The sequence below is a fragment of the Terrapene carolina genome, unplaced genomic scaffold, assembly GCF_002925995.2.
Source record: "Terrapene carolina triunguis isolate 2854851 unplaced genomic scaffold, T_m_triunguis-2.0 Scaffold66, whole genome shotgun sequence".
In the NCBI taxonomy this organism is placed as follows: domain Eukaryota; kingdom Metazoa; phylum Chordata; order Testudines; family Emydidae; genus Terrapene; species Terrapene triunguis.
In genome coordinates, this window is record NW_020664417.1 from 4,562,884 (window position 1) to 4,583,674 (window position 20,791).

The following is a 20,791-nucleotide window of genomic DNA, read 5'->3' on the forward strand; positions in this document are numbered from 1 at the left end:
GGCCCTGCCACATGCTGTGGGTCAGAGGCACACGGCCCCGGCTACGGCCCCCAGCGCATGTCGCAGGTCGGGGGCTGCAAGTGGGTGGGTCTCAGGGCTAGGGTAGGAGCACAGGAGCAGGGTGCTGAGTTTGGGTGCAGGAGGGGGCTCAGGCCTGGGGCAGGGAGTTGGGGTGTGGGAGGGTCTTCAGGTGCAGGTTCCTGGCGGCGCTTACCTCAGGCGGCTCGCTGGAAGTGGCAACATCTGCCCCTGGGTCCTAGGCGGAGGCGCAGCCAGGCAGCTCTGCGCACTGCCTCCGCTCACAGGCTTCGCCCCCACAGGTCCCATTGGCCGCGGTTCCTTGCCAATGGGAGCTGTGGAGCCGGCACTCATGGAGGCAGCAGCACACAGAGCCCCCATGGCTCTCCTCTGCCTAGGATCCAGAGGGAGAGGTCGCCACTTCCGGGGAGCTGCACGGAGCCGGGTAGGGAGCCTGACAACCCTACTGAATATCAGGACAAATGGGATCCCGATCATGCATCAGTCGGGACACGAGACAGAGTTAAATATCGGGACGTCTGGTCACCCTAGTGGTGACACTCAGTGCCTAACTTTTAGCCACCTAGAAAAATCTCTGAGATTCACAAAACCTGACTTAAGCACATAGGCTCTCTATACAATGAAAGTGGAAAGAGGCGCCTCAGATTGGGATGCACAAAAGCCAGCAGCTCCCTGCCTAAGTAGCCAAGGCACCTAAGTACAAGGCAAGGAGATGCCAAGGTGAGGGGTAGGTCCTAAGACACCCCCTCCCCCCCGAAAGTGCTCAGCACCTAAGTCTGGGCTACAAGGAAATGCCTCTCTCTGCTTGTGAGTCTGACCTGCAAACCCTCTCTTGGCATTAGACACCTACACCCGTTTTTGCAAGGAGTTCCCTTATAACCTTTAGCCCAGAGGTGAGGGCTTACCCGGGATGTGGGAAACCTCCAATTTAAGTCCCCTTGCCACCTGAGGGGGAGAAAGGATCTGCCACCTCTCCAGTGAGTGCCCTAGCCAGTGAGCTGTGGGATATTCTGACATTGGGCTCCCTCAGTCTCTCCTGTTGAAGCTGTTCAGCTGTGGATAAATAAAAACAGTCACTGGAGCAAGGGGACTGGATCCTGGATCTCCCACATGGGTGTCCTAACTACTAGACTATAGAGAATGCACGGTCCTGAAAATGACACTCTCTCTTCCCCGCCAACCCCATCACTCTCATTATTTATCCATAGCTTAAACAGGAGAGACTGAGGGATGCTGTCCCACCACCTATCAGAATATTCTACAGGACAGTGGTTACGATGCTCACCTGAGAGTTCAGGTTTTAGAGGGGTAGCTGTGTTAGTCTGTATCGGCAAAAACAATGATGAGTCCTTGTGGCACCATAGAGACTAACAAATTTATTTGGGCATAAGCTTTCATGGGCTATAACCCACTTCATCAGATGCACCTGAGAGTTCAAATCCTTTTCTCCTCATTAGGCAGATGGGGGACTTGAATGGGGGAGGCGGGGGGTGTCTCCCACATCCCAAATAAGTGTTCTAACCATGGGGCTAAAGGTTACAAAAGGAAAGTCCTCCCCCCTCATTTTATGAGCTCACCTATGAGGGCCTAATCCAGGAGGTGAGCTCTGAGCATGCTTACCAGATCAGGCCCTGCAAGCAAGTTAGGCGAAGGAGCACCTGTCTTCCCCCAGTTCATGCATAACACTGGAGCTTAGGCATCCAGATGCCTAGGGTGAGGCAACAGAGCATATGCAGAGAGGCAGAAATATAGGTGTCACGTGAACTTTTACTGCAAAAATTTAGGTGATGAACAAGTTTAGGTGCCCACAGGTCTCGGTAGCATCTGAGTGGGGATTTGGCAAATCCCAGCGATGCCTGATTCTGGGATTTAGGCACTTAAAGTGGCAGTTGGGTATCTAAGTCCTTTTGTGAATCTAGCCCACTTATTTTTAAAAAGAAAAAATGCTAACAACCTAACCATCTTTGTTTAATATCATTTATTCTATTTTAACGTTGAGTGTTAGAGGGAAAAGAAAAAAAAAAATCTTGCTTCACTATTCATCCCTGCTCTCCTACAACCCTCCATTCTGCCCATTTTTCTTTGCCTTTTTTTAAAAACAAAATTAATCGGGGGGGGGAGGGACAGTTTTTTTGCCTCTTCTCAGCCAGGCTTCTACTTGTTTCTATGTTCAATGTCCCTTCTCCTTCCCTCTCCAAATATTATTTGAGACGTTACAAAAGAATCCCAGACTTCAGAGTCAATATTTGGTTAGGATACTATTCTCATCAGGAAGGTCCTTGGAAAAGCAGTTTACGTAGCTAACCTATTAACCAGTGTGTTAACAAAGGTCTTGGGAATTTACCTCTCCAGGTCACTTGGCTGAGCACTAGATAGTACCATGTCAAGTTCAACGTTCTCTGGTTTAATTAGTAAATTCTACAAACAATTCAGAGACATTCATATTCTAACCCCTGGCCTTCAAAGCTGATGTCGTCAGGGACAAATAGCAACAGTGCTTCAGAAAAGAAGTCAAGGCACACTGAACAACATGCTCAAACTGTAGGACTAGATAGATAAAATAGGAAACTGGTGCTATCTGCTTCTTTTTCCCCAAAAAGGGAGCAATGTATTTAGCCAAAAAGAGAATTGTTACAAATTTACAGGAGTTTAATTCTTCCTATGTATTAATGGTACATTTTTAGACCTGATTCAAAAGGGATAAACACCTGCCCATAAATTTTTACTTAGAGCACCAATTTACAAGAGCATGTCATTGACTAACCCATCTCTATTCAAGGTACCACTTCATCACTCTCTGATGTCAATTCACCCGTCAAACTTTTGACCATACTAAAAATGGAAAGGGGGGTGGGGAGAGACGCATGGAGGTGAACATGACCAAACTACAGAGGGACCTGGAGAGATTAGTGCAGATCTATACAAGGAAAGCAATACAGATACCCAATGAAGGGATAAAACCAATCATCAACCACTCCTGATACCACATCGGTGCACAAGAGGATCTCTCTCTTAAATAGTGGTTAATAACAGAAGTTGGGAAACCACTGCACTAACTTATCAACTGCCCTGAACAATCTATAGACCTTGTGACTCCTAGTATGATGTGAGTAAACTGTCTTTTCTGTGTGCTGCACAATAAATATTATATTGAACAATGCGGCAAGGAGTAGTTTTGTTAAACAAAAAACACACAAAAAACCCACTACACTGAAATTAACTGCTACTAAGTAAGACAAGTCTCAAGGTGCACACCTTTTAATGCCCAACTCCACAGACACTAATCTTTTAACATCTAATGTTTCTTTGAAAACAGACATTTTTGTAATTCTTGATTTCTAACCTACCTACCTCTGATGAGCTGTTAACAACAAGTCAAGTCATGAAAATCAATGTTAGAAACATGAATGTAATCAGTATAGTATGTTATTAGCATTAAAATGAAATCTCTAACTCAAAAGAAGCAAATCATTCTTAAAGTGACAAGATCGGAGCAAGAAATATTTCATTCAATTGTTTCATTTTCTCCCACTCCTTTTACCTTAAGGGCATGCTTCAGTTCATGGGCATCAAAAAGTTGTGCTGGTCTCATCAAAGCCACCATCAGGGTTTCAAATTTGCCAGTCAGTTCTGATTTCAGGTCATCTACAAGATCCTAACTCACAGAATAAACAGTGCTACAATTAGGAAGGAAGCCATTTCAAAAGGCATGCACATAGCTGAGCCGTTGCTAAGTTTTTTGAGACGGGGGAAGTATAGCTGAAAGTCTAAGGTAGAGAATGCATAGGTATTTGTAATACAGGAATACATTTTGGTCTGTGGGTTATAGAAAACACTTTGATGAACCTCATTTGAGGACTAAAATTATTAGATGAAAGCAAAAGCAGGATACTAACAGGATAAAAGTAATGAACTAATACAACTTCAGCAAATGAAGGAGATTTTTGCACATTAAAAAATACTGTTTTTAACAGTTAAATGTCCACCCTCCCCTTTATTGTCAGATGGCCTCAGGTGTGGTGCTCTGCTCTGTTCAATGTTGATATCAGTCGGCTGCGTGCGTGTGTTCCCTCTGTGTGCTGCCCCGGCTCTGCGCAGATAGCTGGCACAGCAGACCCCAAGAGAACCCCCAATGACCACAGACTCTAGTAAGGTACGAAGGCACCCAGCCAGGTTTATTGTCGAAGAGAAACACTGCCTCTAGCTCGCTGGATTAGATATCGATGTGTCTGCTAGTACATATGTGCTCCCTGACAATGGACCGGCTCAGTCAGTGGCGGGACTTTCCACTGCCCCCTAGGCCAGACAAAGACGTCCACTCAGGGATGCAGTCTTATACACAGGCACAGACAGGTTACACATCATTGAATGCACTGAGGTACAGCCCCTCTATGCATTATGGTGTTGCCTCTCTCATGGTGCAGGACAAATAAGTATCCATCATACTGTCTATTCATCATATTGTCCTTTCATATTGTCCATCCATTATATTGTCCTTTTATACTGTCTTTAGGCTGGGTCTGCCTGTTCCTTGTTATCTGTGTGAGATGTGTTCATATCAGGCTGTTCTGGTGCCGTTCTGGCATACATTCATTTTATTTTATTAGTGCTTTCATACGTGCTTTTAGCAGCCTTCCTCTTGCCAACTTCTGTGAGCAGGGCCTGCCTCTGGCTCACAGCCTAACTTCGCTTTATGTTAGCAATGTCTTGACCATTACTTCAGTTCAGGCCTCAGGCCTCATACCGGGCTCTGATACCAAGGGTTTATGTCTCAGGGCCTCATCTTACTACACCCTTCAACTGAACTATCTTATTCATAGGGCTTGTCTACACTTACATTTTATAGCACTCTAACTTGCTGACTCAGGGGAGTGAAAAATCACCCCCCTGAGCGCAACAAGTCTGAGCGCTTTAAAGCGCTAGTGTCAACAGGCTCCGACCTGCACTCCCAGCACTCGGAGCTAATCCCCTCGTAGAGGTGGATTACCAGGTGCACTGGGAGAGCTCTCTCGTGGGTGACCACACTCGCACTTCAAAGCGCTGCCGCGGGAGCATTCCCACGGCAGCGCTTTGAAGTTTCCAGTGTAGTCATACCCATACTGAACACAAGGAACAATGGTTGAGATTTTCAATGCTGAGTCTAAATCCCCTAGACAGATTTGGAAATCTCTATCTAGATTTGGAGAAGACTCCATATGCCAGGGCCAGATTTTCCAAAGTTTCAAGCCCCCATAATGCCAACTGAAGTCAAGAGTCACAGGCACTCACCACAAGCACGGGCACTTTGAAATTTAAGCCCACAACCCCTTCTCTTTAGTCACCACCAGTTGTTTGTTTCATTACTTGTATACTGGTTTTCCTGTCCCACTAGATCAAGAAGCACCTCTGGCATCAAAATACTTGTACGTATCTGTATATCAGGAACGAGGATCAATCCTTGAAGCACACAAAGAGTAATAGGAAAGCGAAGATGCCGTTTGGACTATAGTGGGTCAGAAGACTCCACAGGAGGAGCACATGGAAAAGAGAATGTAATGTCTATGTGATAATCTAAACTGAATATTCTTATTTCATTGGTGATTAGGATATATTTTTAAAGGAAAAGTCAGACAAACAATAGAACCACATATTCTCATTAAATGAACATTCTACAGAAGAGTGGATGGACTGTGAGAGTGTTCCATTCAGCTGATTTTTAGAGTACTTTCTTCCTCCTCTTACCCTGCCAAATAAAGTTTTAAAAGCAGCTGCAATTTGTTGGCGTTGAGCATTGCTTCTGCTAGTAAGGATCTTCAGGACAGCCTCTTCATCGGTACCTGAAGTTATTTGAAGAGGGGGGAAAAAAAAGAACATTAACAGTTATAAAAACTTTTTTAGAAATCTAATGGTGTAAACTTTGAGAGGACTGAACATTATGAAGTGTCACTAAATCAAAGATAAAAAGCAGACAGCAGTTTAGTTAAATAGCCACACTGATGAAAATTTCAGTACACCTCAAGCCATGCCATTAGATTCTGACACACTGGTATGAGAATAAAATGGATGGAGTTCTAACATGCTGCTCTCAGGCAGGATACCACTGCAGGCTCAGCTCCCAACATGACAGACAGCAGCTACAGAAATTAATCATACTTTGTACTTCTATAAAACTTCTCATGTGTGACTCTCAGTGATTTACTTCAGGCTAAATGCACCCCTAGAGTTAACACCAGGGATGCATCTAGCCATTAACCCGGATAGGATAGCTATATCCTATTCTTACTTTATGTGCACCAGATGGCAAAACCCTTATTCACACAGAGCAATTACTATTTCCATTAATGATGCAGCATGAGTAGGGGTATCACAGTGTGGTCCTACATGGATAAACTGAGATACAAAGAGTATACCTATACCTTACCCAAGCTCAGAGAGGGCTAGATTCACATAGTCCTACCGGCCCTTTGCTCTGGTTATACTGACGCAAAGGGGCCATAGGAAAGAGATAAGTGCCCCCGAAAAGCAGCACCAGGAAAGGGGGCTTCTCTGTAAGACACAGAGCTGGTTATTCCAGCTCTGCATTACCCCCCACAAAAACTCCTGATGTGGAGGTCTGGCTAGAGGAGGTAAAGGGTGGATTGCAAGGGACTCCCTAAACCTCCACTGATTCCCTCCTGCTGCTAGCCTCACAGAGACCAAGGCAGTAGGGAATGTAAGCTAGGGCAGCAGCTTTTGAACAGGGCCGTGCACAAAGGGGGGCAAGCATGGGCACAGACACACACCCCAGTAATCGTCGGGGGCACAGGATTTCTCCAGCCCCAGCAGCGAGGATGAAAATGGGGGAAGTGAGCTCCTGCTGGGGCAGGCAAGAGGGAAGAGCAAGCTCCTTCCAACCAAGGGAACAGTTAGTCCCTCCTGGGCTGGGGAAGAGATCCTGCCAGGGTGGGGGAAGAGCGAGCTCCTACCAGGGCCTGGGGGAGGGGATGTGGAGGGAAGAGCGGAAGAGGGGGAACAGAATGTGCCCCTGCAAAAGGGGCCAAACTTGAATTCCTGCATACACCCCTGCTTTTGAATAAGGGAAGTGGCTTGTATCTCCCTGTGCTGGGCTAGGGGTGAACTTCCTTGAGAATGGCAGAACCAGAATAGGAAGAAACCCTGACTCTTGTGCTCACAGGGTTATAATTCCATCACACATAAAAAATTAAAAATCTCTTATCTTTGTTTGCTTTAGCTAATGTAAAACTTCAGTACACAGCCATTCTATTGTGTCAGAAAAGGAAAACGAAAAGCTTCCCATCTAGATGATAGAAATAACTACCTCTGAGCGGACATATCCATAATTCTTACCCAATCCTTTCATTGCCTTACGGAGAGTCTCAGCATCAGTTCTGGCATCAAAACCAGGGAAGTCCTTCACGGTCCCTCTTGAGAGCTAAAGGAGAAAAATGCCATGAAGCAGCAGATATCGGCTTATTTAATGAATCCACTGCACATCTGCTCATATCAGGATCCCAGCTGTGACTTGGGACTGAGATCTGAATGTTAAATTTTTTTGCTAGAAAAATGCTGTTTAAACCAGTTCTTGCTACAATATCTAAACACAATTCTTACCAGATAGGTGCTAACTTGGATTCAGTTCAGTGTACACAGGAGCTACCAGGGGCATGGGTACATTTGCATGAAGTGGCTTGCAAGACCAAGGCCTTAAACATTAGCACCTAAAAGCAACATAGTGACATGGCTCCTATAACGAACCATACCATTTGTGGCTTTACATTTACATACAGGACATGTCCTAGGAAAAGTTGTACACAGAATCCTAGGGCCACTTGTGCAGTTTTAAAAGAATTGACCCCAGACATAGAATGCAAGAGGTATATCACTTATCTGGAGAACAAGGTATTATAGATCTGTCACACAGCACCACATTTTAAGAAGTTTCATTATACTCTTCTGAAAAACAACATGACACTGTAAAATCCACACTGGCATTCAACTTTACTTCCTGTTTCCTTTGACATGAGCAACTTTTTATTATTGAATGGCCCAGCTAAATTTGGTAAGAAGTAAGTCACAATTGGCAATATAGGTCAACATAAGAATGAAAGGGTCAGCACATGGGCATGTGCACACACACACACACACACACACACACACACAATTACACTGTTTCCATTGTACATCACCTTCAGAAGTTCTCTTTTAGAATCAAATACATTAAAATTAGCCACCCTTATGGAAAAGTCCCATAGAATTTAATAGGAGTTACTATGTAGCAGTTATATCTCTTATTGGATCCTCTAAACACTGCAAAGCAGGGCCCCATTGTATTGTGCTAGGTAGGCAAAATCCCTGCCCCCAAAATCTTACAATTGTAAGACAAGTGATATACTAGAGATGGGGGAAAGGAAACACCAGAGCAAATGCAACTTATATATAAAATTATTATTATTTCCCCTTTTCCCCTCTACCCCAAGGCTAGCCATCATTCACTGAGATTTCTTGTAGGCACCACAGCAGAAAGGCAGTGATCAGCACGACGACAATGTCCCACATATAAGGCATTTGTTGGAGAAGTGGACTGTTGAGACTGGTACTGCTGGCAGAGCAGAGGTGGCGGGTGGATGTATTAAGAAACAGGAATGAGTAGGTAGAGATGGGTAGAGCTATAAAAGGCCCTGAACATGGAGGAAACCAAAAGGAGAGTCTAGAATTTTCTCTGAAAACCAATTTGATTAAAAAGAGAGAGAGACTATGTCTGTTCGGTTTTTTAAATCTGCCTGTACATGACTATCTTCCAGGATTCCATAGTAGGAATATAATCCTCTATTAACCCCCACCAGATGTTCAAAACACCGATAAAAACGCTGTACATTTTCAATTAAATTTTTTAACACTTTTACTCTCAGGGCAAGTATTTATGTTGTCCTTGCTCTAGATGTTCATTTCACATAACTGCAGCAATGTACTGAATAATCCCAGGGCCTTTTCAAAGATATGGTTTCTTATACCAAATCCTGTTCCTCCTATTCTAGCCCAGTCTGTTGTCAATAAGTTTTCTGTACATCAGTTGAATATTCCCCCGCCCAAAAAATTCCAGTCAACATTCAGGTACAGTTCAAAAATACCAACAAGGACACATGCAAATACAGTAGAAATCCTGAAAATAATTTGTTTATTTCTCTTCAACCATATTTTACAAGCCACCTGGCTTCTGAGAGGAAGTTCTGACCTCAGCTTGGCAATTTCAATTACTCAGTGCTATTGTTACAAATTGGTGGAAGTGATTTTGCATGGGGAAGAGGAGGGGGGAAGAGTGGAGAGAGGAAATAGGCCAGAATGGAAAGGAGAAAGCGTAGAACTGGCACGGGGGCAGTAACCAGCATCAGTGCACACTGGAAGTAATAGTTTCTCGAGCCAAGTTTGCATCATGCCCTAGTGGGAGCATTGCCATGTGTCTCAAATTAATCTCACCTCACACTCGGAGAAGCACTAAAGGTAAACAAACAAATTAACCAGTATCATATCAGCATTTAAACATACACATAGCAATACAACATTTCTAATAGATTTCTTCAGTTCACAACAGACGTGGGGGATGAGATACTCCCCTTGTAGCATTTTCTTTTTCCATTTCAAACAACGGGCAGTGTTTCTACTATAAGCCTTACAGCATATATTCATTGTCTTTTCTCAATAGCCCTTGGAAATAAGTCTCTACTGATCACATTAACAAACAGAACTTGATTTAGCAAATCAGACAGAGATTAAAAAAAGGCCTCCATCAGGTTACCTTGTCCATAACCCTTGCCAAGGCAAGGTTATTCAACAGAATATTCTCTAGGGCTTTACATAGTCTAGATGATAATTCAAGCCATGGAACTATCACCATTTCCCCTGGGAGACTATTCCACAGTCTCTTAGGCCTCACATTTAGAAAGTGGTTTCCAGCCTCAGGTTTTCCTTTGCTTATCCACTTACCTGGAAACACCCTGAACAATTCCTAAACTTCCTTTCAATGATCCTAAAGTTACTTAGTCATCTTTTAGCCAAGTTACACATAAAGATATTAAGTATCTTTGATCAAGAGTCTCTCTCTCTCCAAGACCTTTTTTTAGTTTTGTTAACTAAATCAAATCTTTCAGAATTCTCACTTCCAGAGACTTTCTATGGTATGCTTTGCATTTACTGAGGTTGCCAAAAGATTCCTGAATTTTTTTGGCATAGATATAAGCTAGAAAATCATTCTGGGTATTAGGGTTCATTTGCATGCTACACATTCCACTCTGAAGCAAAGTTGCTATAGCCTATACTGCTACTGTATGTATTTCTTAGACTTATAAAATGGCCCTGCCACATAGCTCATATCACAGCCTTTTAGACAGGAGCAGGGTTACCCTTCCACATAGCTTACTTATACCAGTCTTGGGAGTATCTGCTCTCCCTTTTGCAGCCTGTCTTGACCTTGGCATTTCCAGTGAATGCTGCCCCAGGCACCACAGGATCACACATACCCCCCACTGACAAAAGTGTGGGTGTGTATGCATAATTTTTTTAAAGACACATATGAAAAATGACTATAGCAGTGTTTTGTGTTGGCCATCTAGACACGTAGGTTTAAAGGAGAAAAGCTAAGCTCCGGTTAATAGACTCCAACATGGCTGTTCTACTAAACTTAAACTTCTGACAAAGGAAAGAATTACACAGCATCCAAGTGGGAGTCAATGAGTCAGTTCCTGGACTTTAGCACAGAACATGTGCAGGCTGATCCTGACACCAGTTGCCCAGAGAAACAGAAGAGGAGAGAAACCTAAGCATGCAATCATTTAGGGGCTAACCCTGAAACATTTGTTCATGCAGAGTCCTTACACAAGTAGCATCAGTGAAGTCAATGACACTATTCAAGGCTCAATTCTGCAAACACACATGTAGTTAAGCACATGAAGAATAATCTCATTGAATGATATTGAGCTCAATGAGATTACCCATGTGCTTGAAAGCAAGCATATGAGAATTTGCAGGACTGGGACCCAAGTATATTGGGATTGTCAGATCCAACCATTATTTTATAAACAGAAAAGTTTCTTACTGCTCCCTTTTTAAAAATTATTATTTTAAAATTAACCCACATCAGTAGGCACAGTTTCCAATGCATCTTGGTCAACTGAAAATTAGGAAAATATTTCTGGTGTACAATGCCATACTGGGTCAGACCATACAGCCCAGTATCCTGTCTTCCAACAGTGGCCAATGCCAGGTGCTTCAGAGGGAATGAACAGAACAGGTAATCATCAAGTGATCCATCCCATCGCCCATTCCCAGCTTTAGCGAGTGCAGCAGTGTGAGAAAAGCCAACCCTTTAGGTCAACAGCATTCCGCCAATTACAAAGGAGACTAGTTAACAGGGATGCACAGAGTTCAGTCTAGAAATTGTACTACACTATAGTGTAGCTACGTTATTACAGCTATTCCACCAGATAAATAAACCTTCCTCTGCTGGAAGCGTAGCATGCAAAAATGCTAGTAACTACAATAGTTTTTCTGCCATTACTAGGCATAACCAAATATTTAAAGGATTAGGTGAGACACTAAAGAAAACATACTACTGAACCTTTTCAACAATTTATTTGTTATTAAACATATATAGAATCATAGAATATCAGGGTTAGAAGGGACCTCAGGAGGTCATCTAGTCCAACCCCCTGCTCAAAGCAGGACTAATCCCCAGACAGATTTTTGGCCCGGATCCCTAAATGGCCCCCTCAAGGATTGAACTCACAACCCTGGGTTTAGCCGGCCACTGCCCAAATCACTGAGCTATCCCTCATAATAAAAGGTGACTATGTTGCACTGTATAACTATTTCAAACTCTGTGACCCTTCAGTTCAACACACACATACAGAATTAGATGGCAATAGTTTTATTTAAATTTCATTTTTACTTTGATTTGCATTTTAATTTCAAAGCACTGTTTCAAAAATGCTATGAAATTATCTGGGCCAGACACTAAGAAAACTGTGTGCATTTGTATATATACACATATGAATGCGTGCACAATGAAACCGAGCTTATTCTACAGACTTTCTAAAAGGTTCTGCCTTTCTCTGGGATCAATTATGGCTAAAAATGTTGAGACACTTCCAAATACAGCCCTCTATGGCTGCATAAACACACAGAGAGAAAAAACAGCAACAAACATATTAAACCAGTGGTTCAAGTCTCTGCTCCAAGAAACATTTCTACAAAATGAAACAGCTTCAAAAGGAAGCAGAGACACACTCATTCCAGAATAGTCTATATAGCCTGGTGATTATGGTACCCTCATAGGAGGTGCATTCAAGTCCCTGCCCCAAAACAGGCAGAGTGGATATTCAAACCTGGGTCTCTCACATACCAGGTGAGTGCCCTAACCACTGGGCTATTGGGTAAAATAGGACAAGTATTCCAATCAACCCCAAAATTCCCAACCTGCTCACCCCTGCTGTCTTTTGTGTGGCTAGGCATGCTCTGAGCACACCTACTGGATCAGGCCCTGCAAGCGAGGTGGGCAGGGGAACACCTAGTTTGAGAAACCCCTGGCAGTTAGTAGTGAGCTAGGGCAATGAGCAACTTAGTGGCAGGATTCTGGTGGCTTGTGCACATTTCCCCCTCTTCACCCCCTCCCTGCAGAAATGTAAGCATCTATACAGTCAGTAGCACCTGAACAGTGGTTTTGCGAATATCAGTGGTGTCTAAATGTTGGATTAGGTGCCTATCTGCCACTTTAGATACCTAAGTGTCTCTGTTAATCAGTCTACACTGGGGAAGCGTGAAATATTATTGTCACAGAGGTACTGTTTATTAGAGCATAGCAAAATAAAATGTAGTTTCCATTTGAAGTAGACTGAGGAAACTGAATGGCCTCTTATGGCTTTTTAAAAAGGGAAAAAAGAAAATATGGTCCCAATGCTAAAGGCAGTCTGCACAAGGTCAGCGGGGTTCTGTAAAGGTACAAGAGATCTGTTTCCACGATCAGGGTACCAAGCCTACATGTGCCTAACTGGACTATCATGAGCAGAATCAGCATCTTGGAACCATTCCAAACTCCTAGGAAAACGGGGTTTATAACAATAAAAGCCTAAGCATCCAATCTTTACCAAACAGGTAAAGTTCAGTAGAATAGTGTTTAAAACAGTAACAATTTCCCTTAATTTATGTAAATATTGAAGGTTGTTAAAAATGCATATTGAGGCTAAAAGCTACTGCTAGAAGTTTCATTAATATAAGTTCAACTTGATGCATAATTAAATACTTCCACAGACTACACTCTTGGAACATGCTCATACATTTAATAACTTGTGTAAACAGTTGGAAGATATGGACCAGCAGTTTTAAGTTTGTTTTTTGGCTTCTCAGACATTATGGAGTATTTATGTTTGATGGGATTGGGTAAACATATAGGGAGATTATTGTTATGTTTGTTTTTCAAACAACCATTTAGCCTAAAATGTTACAGAGTCAACTAATCATTGAAAAGGAGAGTGACCAATAACAAAGTAAAAAATAAGAAGATACTGGAAAAGGCATAAAACTTTCTGGGGGGGAAAAAATGGCTGAAAAAGCATTAGAATAGATTAGCAGTTTATGGATCTATCCGAGGAGTTTTGCTTCTCAACACAGACTTTTTATGCTACACAGATTAAATGGAGGAAGAAAGTAAAGAAGAAAAAAAATTTTCCCTTCTCCTTACTCCAGTAGAAAAAGGCTACACCCACTCTTAGCAGAAATATGCACTACAAAAAACTTGGCTAAATGAAAGGAAACTGGGAGAAAAAGTTGGTCTGATGTTTCTCTCACATGATTACGATGAGTTGTCAGAGTTCCTGTTTCAGCATCTTTGGAATTTGGGGTGAGTTTATTAGAGATAGGCCAAGAGTTTTTAAAAAGGGGAAAAAGGGCAGTTTAGAAAGAATGTTGTCTAGCTTTGGAGGAGTCCAAGAAAGCCCACGTCATTCACTCCTGCACTTTTACTGTGTTTCCACTATACTAAAATGGAGCTGTGGTTAAAAACAGCAGCTGCAACAGAAAACCTTGGCAGTGATGAATAATTAAATAAGCAGCAGCCAGGAAAGAAACGCCAGAATGGATTTAAAGCAACGGGAATCGTCATCACATTTGGTCAAATGCCCCTCCAGAGTGGGTTTGCCACGCACACAAGCACTTACCACGGCAAAACAGAAACTTTTTAGCCTTTAGAAAGCACAAAATAAGGAGAGCTGCGAAGTGACTCACCTTTGCCATGGCTCCTGAGGATCAGTGGGCAGAAAGCGAGCGTGTTCCTTGCAAGAGAGACAGGGCGCGTCCTGTGTTCCCCCTGGGCACCTCAGCCTAGTGGAAAGACAAGTTATGTGGAGCCCGGGGCCAAGAGGGCAGCAGCCCGCTGGGGACCGGCTCCGTTTCACGTCCGGAGCAATTTTGCAAGCCAAAAACACGGGACTTTGGGGAAGCTGGAGTTTGTGTCGGGTGAAATGAAGCAGGAACCCCGGGCCAACGCCCATCCCTAGGCACCCCCATCGCTCCCGTCTTCCCCGCGCGGAAGGGAGACAGAGGGCAGCCCGCTGCCACACAGCCTGCAGCTGCTCCTCGCCCCTCGGTAACCACCGAGCCCCTGCCTCGGCCGTTCGCCCCGTTACTCACCGCGGATGTCCCCGGGTGCAGACACGAGCCTGGAGCGCTGCGGCTGCTACGAGTTAAACGGAGCAATGAAGAGCCCCAGCCCCGCTCTGCTCCATCCAACGCCGGCCACGCCCGGTGCTCCGGTCACATCCCCGCCCCCGCTGGGCTGAGCAGCCGGCAGCCACGCCCCAGGCACCTAGGGTGACCAGATTGGGTCTTTTTCTTATATAGGCTCCTATTACCCCCCACCCCCTGTCCTGATTTTTCACACTTGCTGTCTGGTCACCCTACAGGCGCCCAGTGCTGGAATCCCCCGGGGCCGGGGACCTTGCCTCAGGCTGGCTTCTGTCTGTGTCCTCTCCCATCCCACTCGGCCATGCTGGGCTCCGACAGAGAGCGAGGCCTCGGGAATAACACTGGGGTTGCTTTTCTCCGTATACAACTAGTAGCAACCGTACACAGATGTCTGCTTTAACTAAAGGATAAGGCACACAGGGGCAAGATAGGCAGGCTGGCCTGAGCAGCTGGGAGCATGTTGGGCGAGATGGAGCCTGGGGTTTTAAAAAAAAAAAAAAAAAAAATCCCAACTAAGTACTATCAAGTCTTCACGGGTTTTGCTCCTGAATGCTCTTCTTGGAAAAGCCAAGCACTGGATGGAGGCAGGGTTTCTCAACCACTGATGACAAGGAGATGTGGGGGGTCAAACCTTTAACAGAACAATCTTTCCTCCCCCACCTTGTCTGTTGTTGGTAATACATAGGTGGTAACCAATCAGAAATAAGTTTTAAAGAGGCTGCTTAAAAACCCTTTCCCCTCCGGCCCGTGCACAGGCCTTACTGCCTTGATACTTGGCCAGAAAACACTGGGTAGCCCACACTTATTTATATTTCTAATGGGGGGAAAACAACAGAAATGAACAATATATTTTGGGCCTTCTTTATATGTCACAAGGAGGCTCACTGGTGATTGCCTTTAAACGACAGCCTTCCCATGCTCCGGGAGGTTGCAGTTAGGGGTGCTTTTCAGCAAATGAACAGTTCTTTAAACAGAGAACAAATGCATTGCTGCGGAAGGCTCTGCCTTCAAAATAAGGGCCTCAACCCCAATACTGCTCCCACTGAAGTCAATAGCAAAACTCCCATTAATTTCAGCTGAGGCCCTATCATCATTGTGAACAAGACCTAACAAGCCTGCACTGATTTTTAAAATTTCCCTTTTATTAGTATGACCTAGCCAGAGATTAACTTTCTTTACTCCATATATTGTCTCACCTGCCTGTGCAATGGAATTGTAAACATTTTGAAGTTACAATGGGTCATTAAGAGGTTGCCTAGTTTCACTATAGCTTAAGTACCCCTGAGCTGAGAACACCCTAGCAGCAATGTAGAATTCCCTACTATTTTTCTTCCCCCACACGCAAGAACACCCAGAGCATTGTTTGCATGGGAAGAGCTAAAGCCACCTCCCTCCTCATAGATCTCCTCCAGCTAATTTAGTTAATGCCTCCACTGAAATCCAGCAAGCTGTTCCATTCAGGTAGATTCCCCCATGCGTGTACAGAGCCTCGTTCAAATCAGTGTGGCTCTGTGTTGGCACATGGGTCCGTCAGCACAGAACAGCTTGTACAGTTAGAGCCTATGTTTGTAAAATACTTTGGGATGACACACACATAAATTAAGAATGGGGTAAATGTAAGACATTGTTTTGTTTCATAATATTGGTTAAGACCATCCAACTTGAACAACCAATTTATCCACGAGTTGGAGCAGGACATCTATGGACATTAGTGCTTTTCTATGCAACTTTTTCCTGTCTGGGATGTCCTAAACAAGAGTAAGAACCGTCTAGTAAGCCAGGTACAGAGGAGGGAACTCAGGGAAGATACTCACACAGACTATATGCTATATTGTGCAGTGTCTTCCCCATCAGGAGTTGAAATCCTGTTTCCTCAATCACATGGGAGTCTAAATCTGTTTGCTTTGGGCTGCAAGAACAAGCGGAAATTACACCATAGGGAGAAGTTGGCATTCTGCCAAGACAATGTATGAATGTGATCTCTTTAAATTAGGGTGGGTTTGTTTTTTTTACTGTAGCTACTTAAACCCAATTTAAATGTGTGTATTTATTTATCTGTGTCAACACAGAACAGTAGAATAGTGGGGGGGGGGGGAGGGTGAGTCAGTTGTTTTGCCTTCTTCATTTTATCTAGACAGTACATTAACAATCAAAGGAAATAGGATAAAGGACTAGAATCAGAGTTTAATGTGTTGCAATATATTTTAATATTTTGGGGAGAGTTTACTATAAGGATGTTTTCTTACAAAAGTGTGTGGGAGGGACACTTTGAAATCTATGGTCTTCCTGATACTGTGAAGAGAGACTGTCAGGTTGACCTCTTCACTTCCAGAGCCCCACTTACTTCCACATAGGCCCAAGGATTCTCTTTGCAGGACTGGGGCCTGAAACTACAATGTTTGCTAATTAGGGCATGTACCATGTTAGGTTCTGCAGTCTTAATTTTGCATACATGCAGAGTCTCACTGAAGGTAATGGAACTCTACGTGGGCACAGCGGTGCACCAATATGGATCAGATTCCAGATCAGGGCCTCAAATGGCAGAGTTTTATAGCTTTTGAAATTGTTGTTTCCAAAAACATTTCCAAGAGTTCAAGCTGATTGCTTTTAGACCTAAAGCATTCAGGTCTCACAGTGCAAAAGTGAAAGATAGTTTCTTTCTTTACATAGGCAATAACAGTACTTTGAAACCAGGTTTCCAGCTTTATGATGAAGGAAAGCGAGAGAATCAACCTGCAGTGGGATCCAAACTTGGAAAGTTAATAGAGTTCTAAACCAACCAAGTCAGACTGAGGCATGTAAATATCTATGTAACTGCATACACAAAGAAGGCACCAGGCAGAGAGAACCACAACTGCTGGAGCATAGGAAAGTGAAACTCAATCAGATCGTATTCATTACTCAGATCCATACAGTAGAATCCCTATAAAGGGGGAGGATTTTTAATTGGACAAGCAGCAAGTGGACTCAATAGTATCCTAAAGTCAGCAATTAGCAAGATGTGTAGAAATCCACTAGTAAAGTCATAATCCCACTTTGCCTTGACATATGCTGTATCAGTAGGTTTACACAAAGGTTTTACTGTCAACTTTGCTGATGCAAAAAGTGTTCTGTAAAGTTAGGTAAATATGGGGAAATATTCACTCAATTATAGACAAATTTTTCTAATAAATTTGTGTAATAAATTATTCAGTGAACATTGTCTGACCAGCTCTAATGCAATTATACTTCTTTGGAAAGACAAAAACCCACTACCAAGCCAAACAGGAGCCAATTCTTTTCCAGACTTTCTGACTCCAGAGAGCCTCCTCAGGCCCTAGAATTATGATGTAGGCTTTGAACGGTCTGGCCTTCAGGTTTTGGCTTACTAGAAAGAAACATTGTTTAAACCAGGTAATCCTGACATACAAAATTATTCTCACTGGATGACTGACATCTCACTTATGGTCATGTATTTTATATCACCATCTTAAGGAGATCTCTTTCAAATTACATTAGAGAAACTGGTCTTCTCCCCTGACTTCCTGTTTGATTCATGGGTTATATACTTTTTAATTTTATGGAATATCATGGATGATGAAGTTTTGCTCCTACTGATTTAATGTCTCTTGTACTATATTTAATATGCAAAACTATTTCTTGATACCCACTTTAGAAGTTGAAAAGAAGCATGCGAAGTGGTAAGAAGAGAAACTGATTTAACTTCAGACTTGAATGTGTTAAACTACATAAAATAAACAAGAAATTCCTCAAGTTACCTCAACTGTGGCAGCAGCCACTAAAGGGGCCGTGAGGATGGGAAAGATGCCAACAAGTGTGCTGAAGCTTTATAAAAAGAAAGGATTAAAGACAGCCTCCACAAAGGAGACTAGATCCTGCTCCAGTAGGGGTCTGAATGCTATAATGTATTATTAATTTATTTGTATTAGCATAGTGCCTAGGAGTCCCAGTCATGGACAATAGCCCCATTGTGCCAGATGCTGCACAAACACAGTACAGAGAAAACTTACAATCTAAGTAATAGAGTTTAGCTTTTCTATTGCTAACAGCTATGATCTTCAACTGAGTAGTACAGGCCAATTTCTTTGCCAAGCACAAGGCCCAGATGGGGTGGGGACTGACAGATGTTCTTTAGTACCAGCTAAAGCATAACCAAGGTTTATAGTAGCAAGCAAATATTTGTATAACTCTGTGGAGAAAGAAGGCTTTCCAAGGATCTCAGGATGTTTGGACTATATTTGTGCAACAGATGAGTTAATTCATTTAGCTATTACAGATGCAGTAGCCTCTCTCTTGTACCTTCCCACAGTCACAGGCTGTGTGCTGACCTGAGTGCAAGAACTGTGTGAGACTCGTACTAACCTCACCTAACCAAAATGGGCAGCAAGAGAGTGGGCGCATGACCACAGGGAGAAATACACATTGTATCCTCATAGGTACTGTCTTCACTAGAAAATTAAGTCATGTTAAAACATAGCCTTGGAGAGTTGTGTTAATTAACACAACATCAAACATGATTTAGCAGCCAGTGTACACATGTGTTTAACACCATGTCAGCTGGTTGTGGTTAAGCGTATTGTTCCAGTAAGGTTCGTCCATGAACAACAGTTGACATGATGGTTCTTGTGTTACACATGACTGAGCAGTCTGTGTAGACAACTCCTCCAGGCCGTTTTCTAACATAGTCTAATTTTCTAGTGAAGAAATTCCTGAAAGGTGGAAGCAACTCTCCCAGTGCACCAGAGAACCCTAGTGGCTTTGTGCCTCATTGTTGAAAAGTGATGCCTCCAGGAGCTGTTGTTGGAACAGTGCAGTGCTGCACCTTCCCTGACACCAGGCTGTGCACAAAGTACAATCCAACCCAAAGAGAAATGGAACATATACACATGATAATTATTTAATTATGGCAGCACCCAGAGGGTTCAAATCACGATTGGGGATGTGTTGTGCTAAACTCCAAATACACAGGAAGGTATGAACCCGGCCCATGCAAAGTAAAAGTCTGGGTGTCAAGGCTGTATCCCCACTTTGAACTTTAGGGTACAAATGTAGGGGCCTGCATGAAAACCTCTAAGCTTAACTACCAGCTTAGCTTTGGTCCCGCTGCCACCATCTCAAGAATCCCCTCCCTGGGAAGCCTTGAGAACCCTTTCACCAATTCCCTGGTGAACACAGATCCAAACCCCCTTGGATCTTAAAACAAGGAGAAATTAACCGTCCCCCCTCCTTCCTCCCACCAACTCCTGGTGAATACAGATCCAAACCCCCTTGGATCTTAACACAAGGAGAAATCAATCTGGTTCTTAAAAAAGAAGGCTTTTAATTAAAGAAAAAGGTAAAAATCATCTCTGTAAAATCAGTATGGAAAATACTTTACAGGGTAATCAAACTTAAAGAGCTCAGAGGACCCCCCTCTGTCTTAGGTTCAAAGTACAGCAAAACAAAGATAAACACTCTAGTAAAAGGTACATTTACAAGTTGAGAAAACAAAGTAAATCTAAGACGCCTTGCCTGTCTTTTTACTTACAAGTTTGAAATAGGAGAGACTTGTTTAGAAAGATGGGGAGAACCTGGATTGATGTCTGGTCCCTCTCAGTCCCAAGAGCGAACAACCCCTTAAACAAAGGACACACACAAAAGCCTTTCCCCCCCCAATATTTGAAAGTATCTTGTCCCCTTATTGGTCCTTGGGGTCAGGTGTCAGCCAGGTTACCCGAGCTTCTTAACCCTTTACAGGCAAAAGGATTTGGAGTCTCTGTACACAGAGAGCTGTTACCCTTCCCTTTATAGTTATGACACTGGGGTTAGTCTCAAGCTCATTCACTGAAAGAGTAAATTAATCCCAAAATATCTAACCGAATTTGAAGCCAGACAGTGTAGTACAGTGGCTGGCAGTTGATTAGCCAAATTAACCTCAGAAATGCAGATTATATTAGAAACCTCACAGCAGACAAAGGTCCCCCTCCGCCACAGGGCAAAGCTTCAAAGGCTGAGTTCTTGCAAAACCAGCAGCGGTACATTTGATACTCCTCCCCCTAACTAT

The 20,791-nt window shown here is 43.3% G+C and overlaps 1 protein-coding gene across 1 annotated transcript in view; it reads right to left on the minus strand.

The window, feature by feature from the left end:
• ANXA5 (annexin A5) overlaps positions 1–14,812 on the minus strand; it is a 29,601-nt gene extending 14,789 nt beyond the window's left edge. Inside the window, exons 1-5 of the mRNA XM_024213033.3 lie at positions 14,695–14,812; positions 14,290–14,385; positions 7,366–7,450; positions 5,761–5,855; positions 3,581–3,694 (exon numbers count right to left, since the gene is read on the minus strand). Coding sequence (XP_024068801.1) covers positions 3,581–3,694; positions 5,761–5,855; positions 7,366–7,450; positions 14,290–14,298 — 303 coding nt within the window. The 5' untranslated portion in view covers positions 14,299–14,385; positions 14,695–14,812. The remainder of the gene's footprint in view (positions 1–3,580; positions 3,695–5,760; positions 5,856–7,365; positions 7,451–14,289; positions 14,386–14,694) is intronic.
• Positions 14,813–20,791: the final 5,979 nt, after the last annotated feature.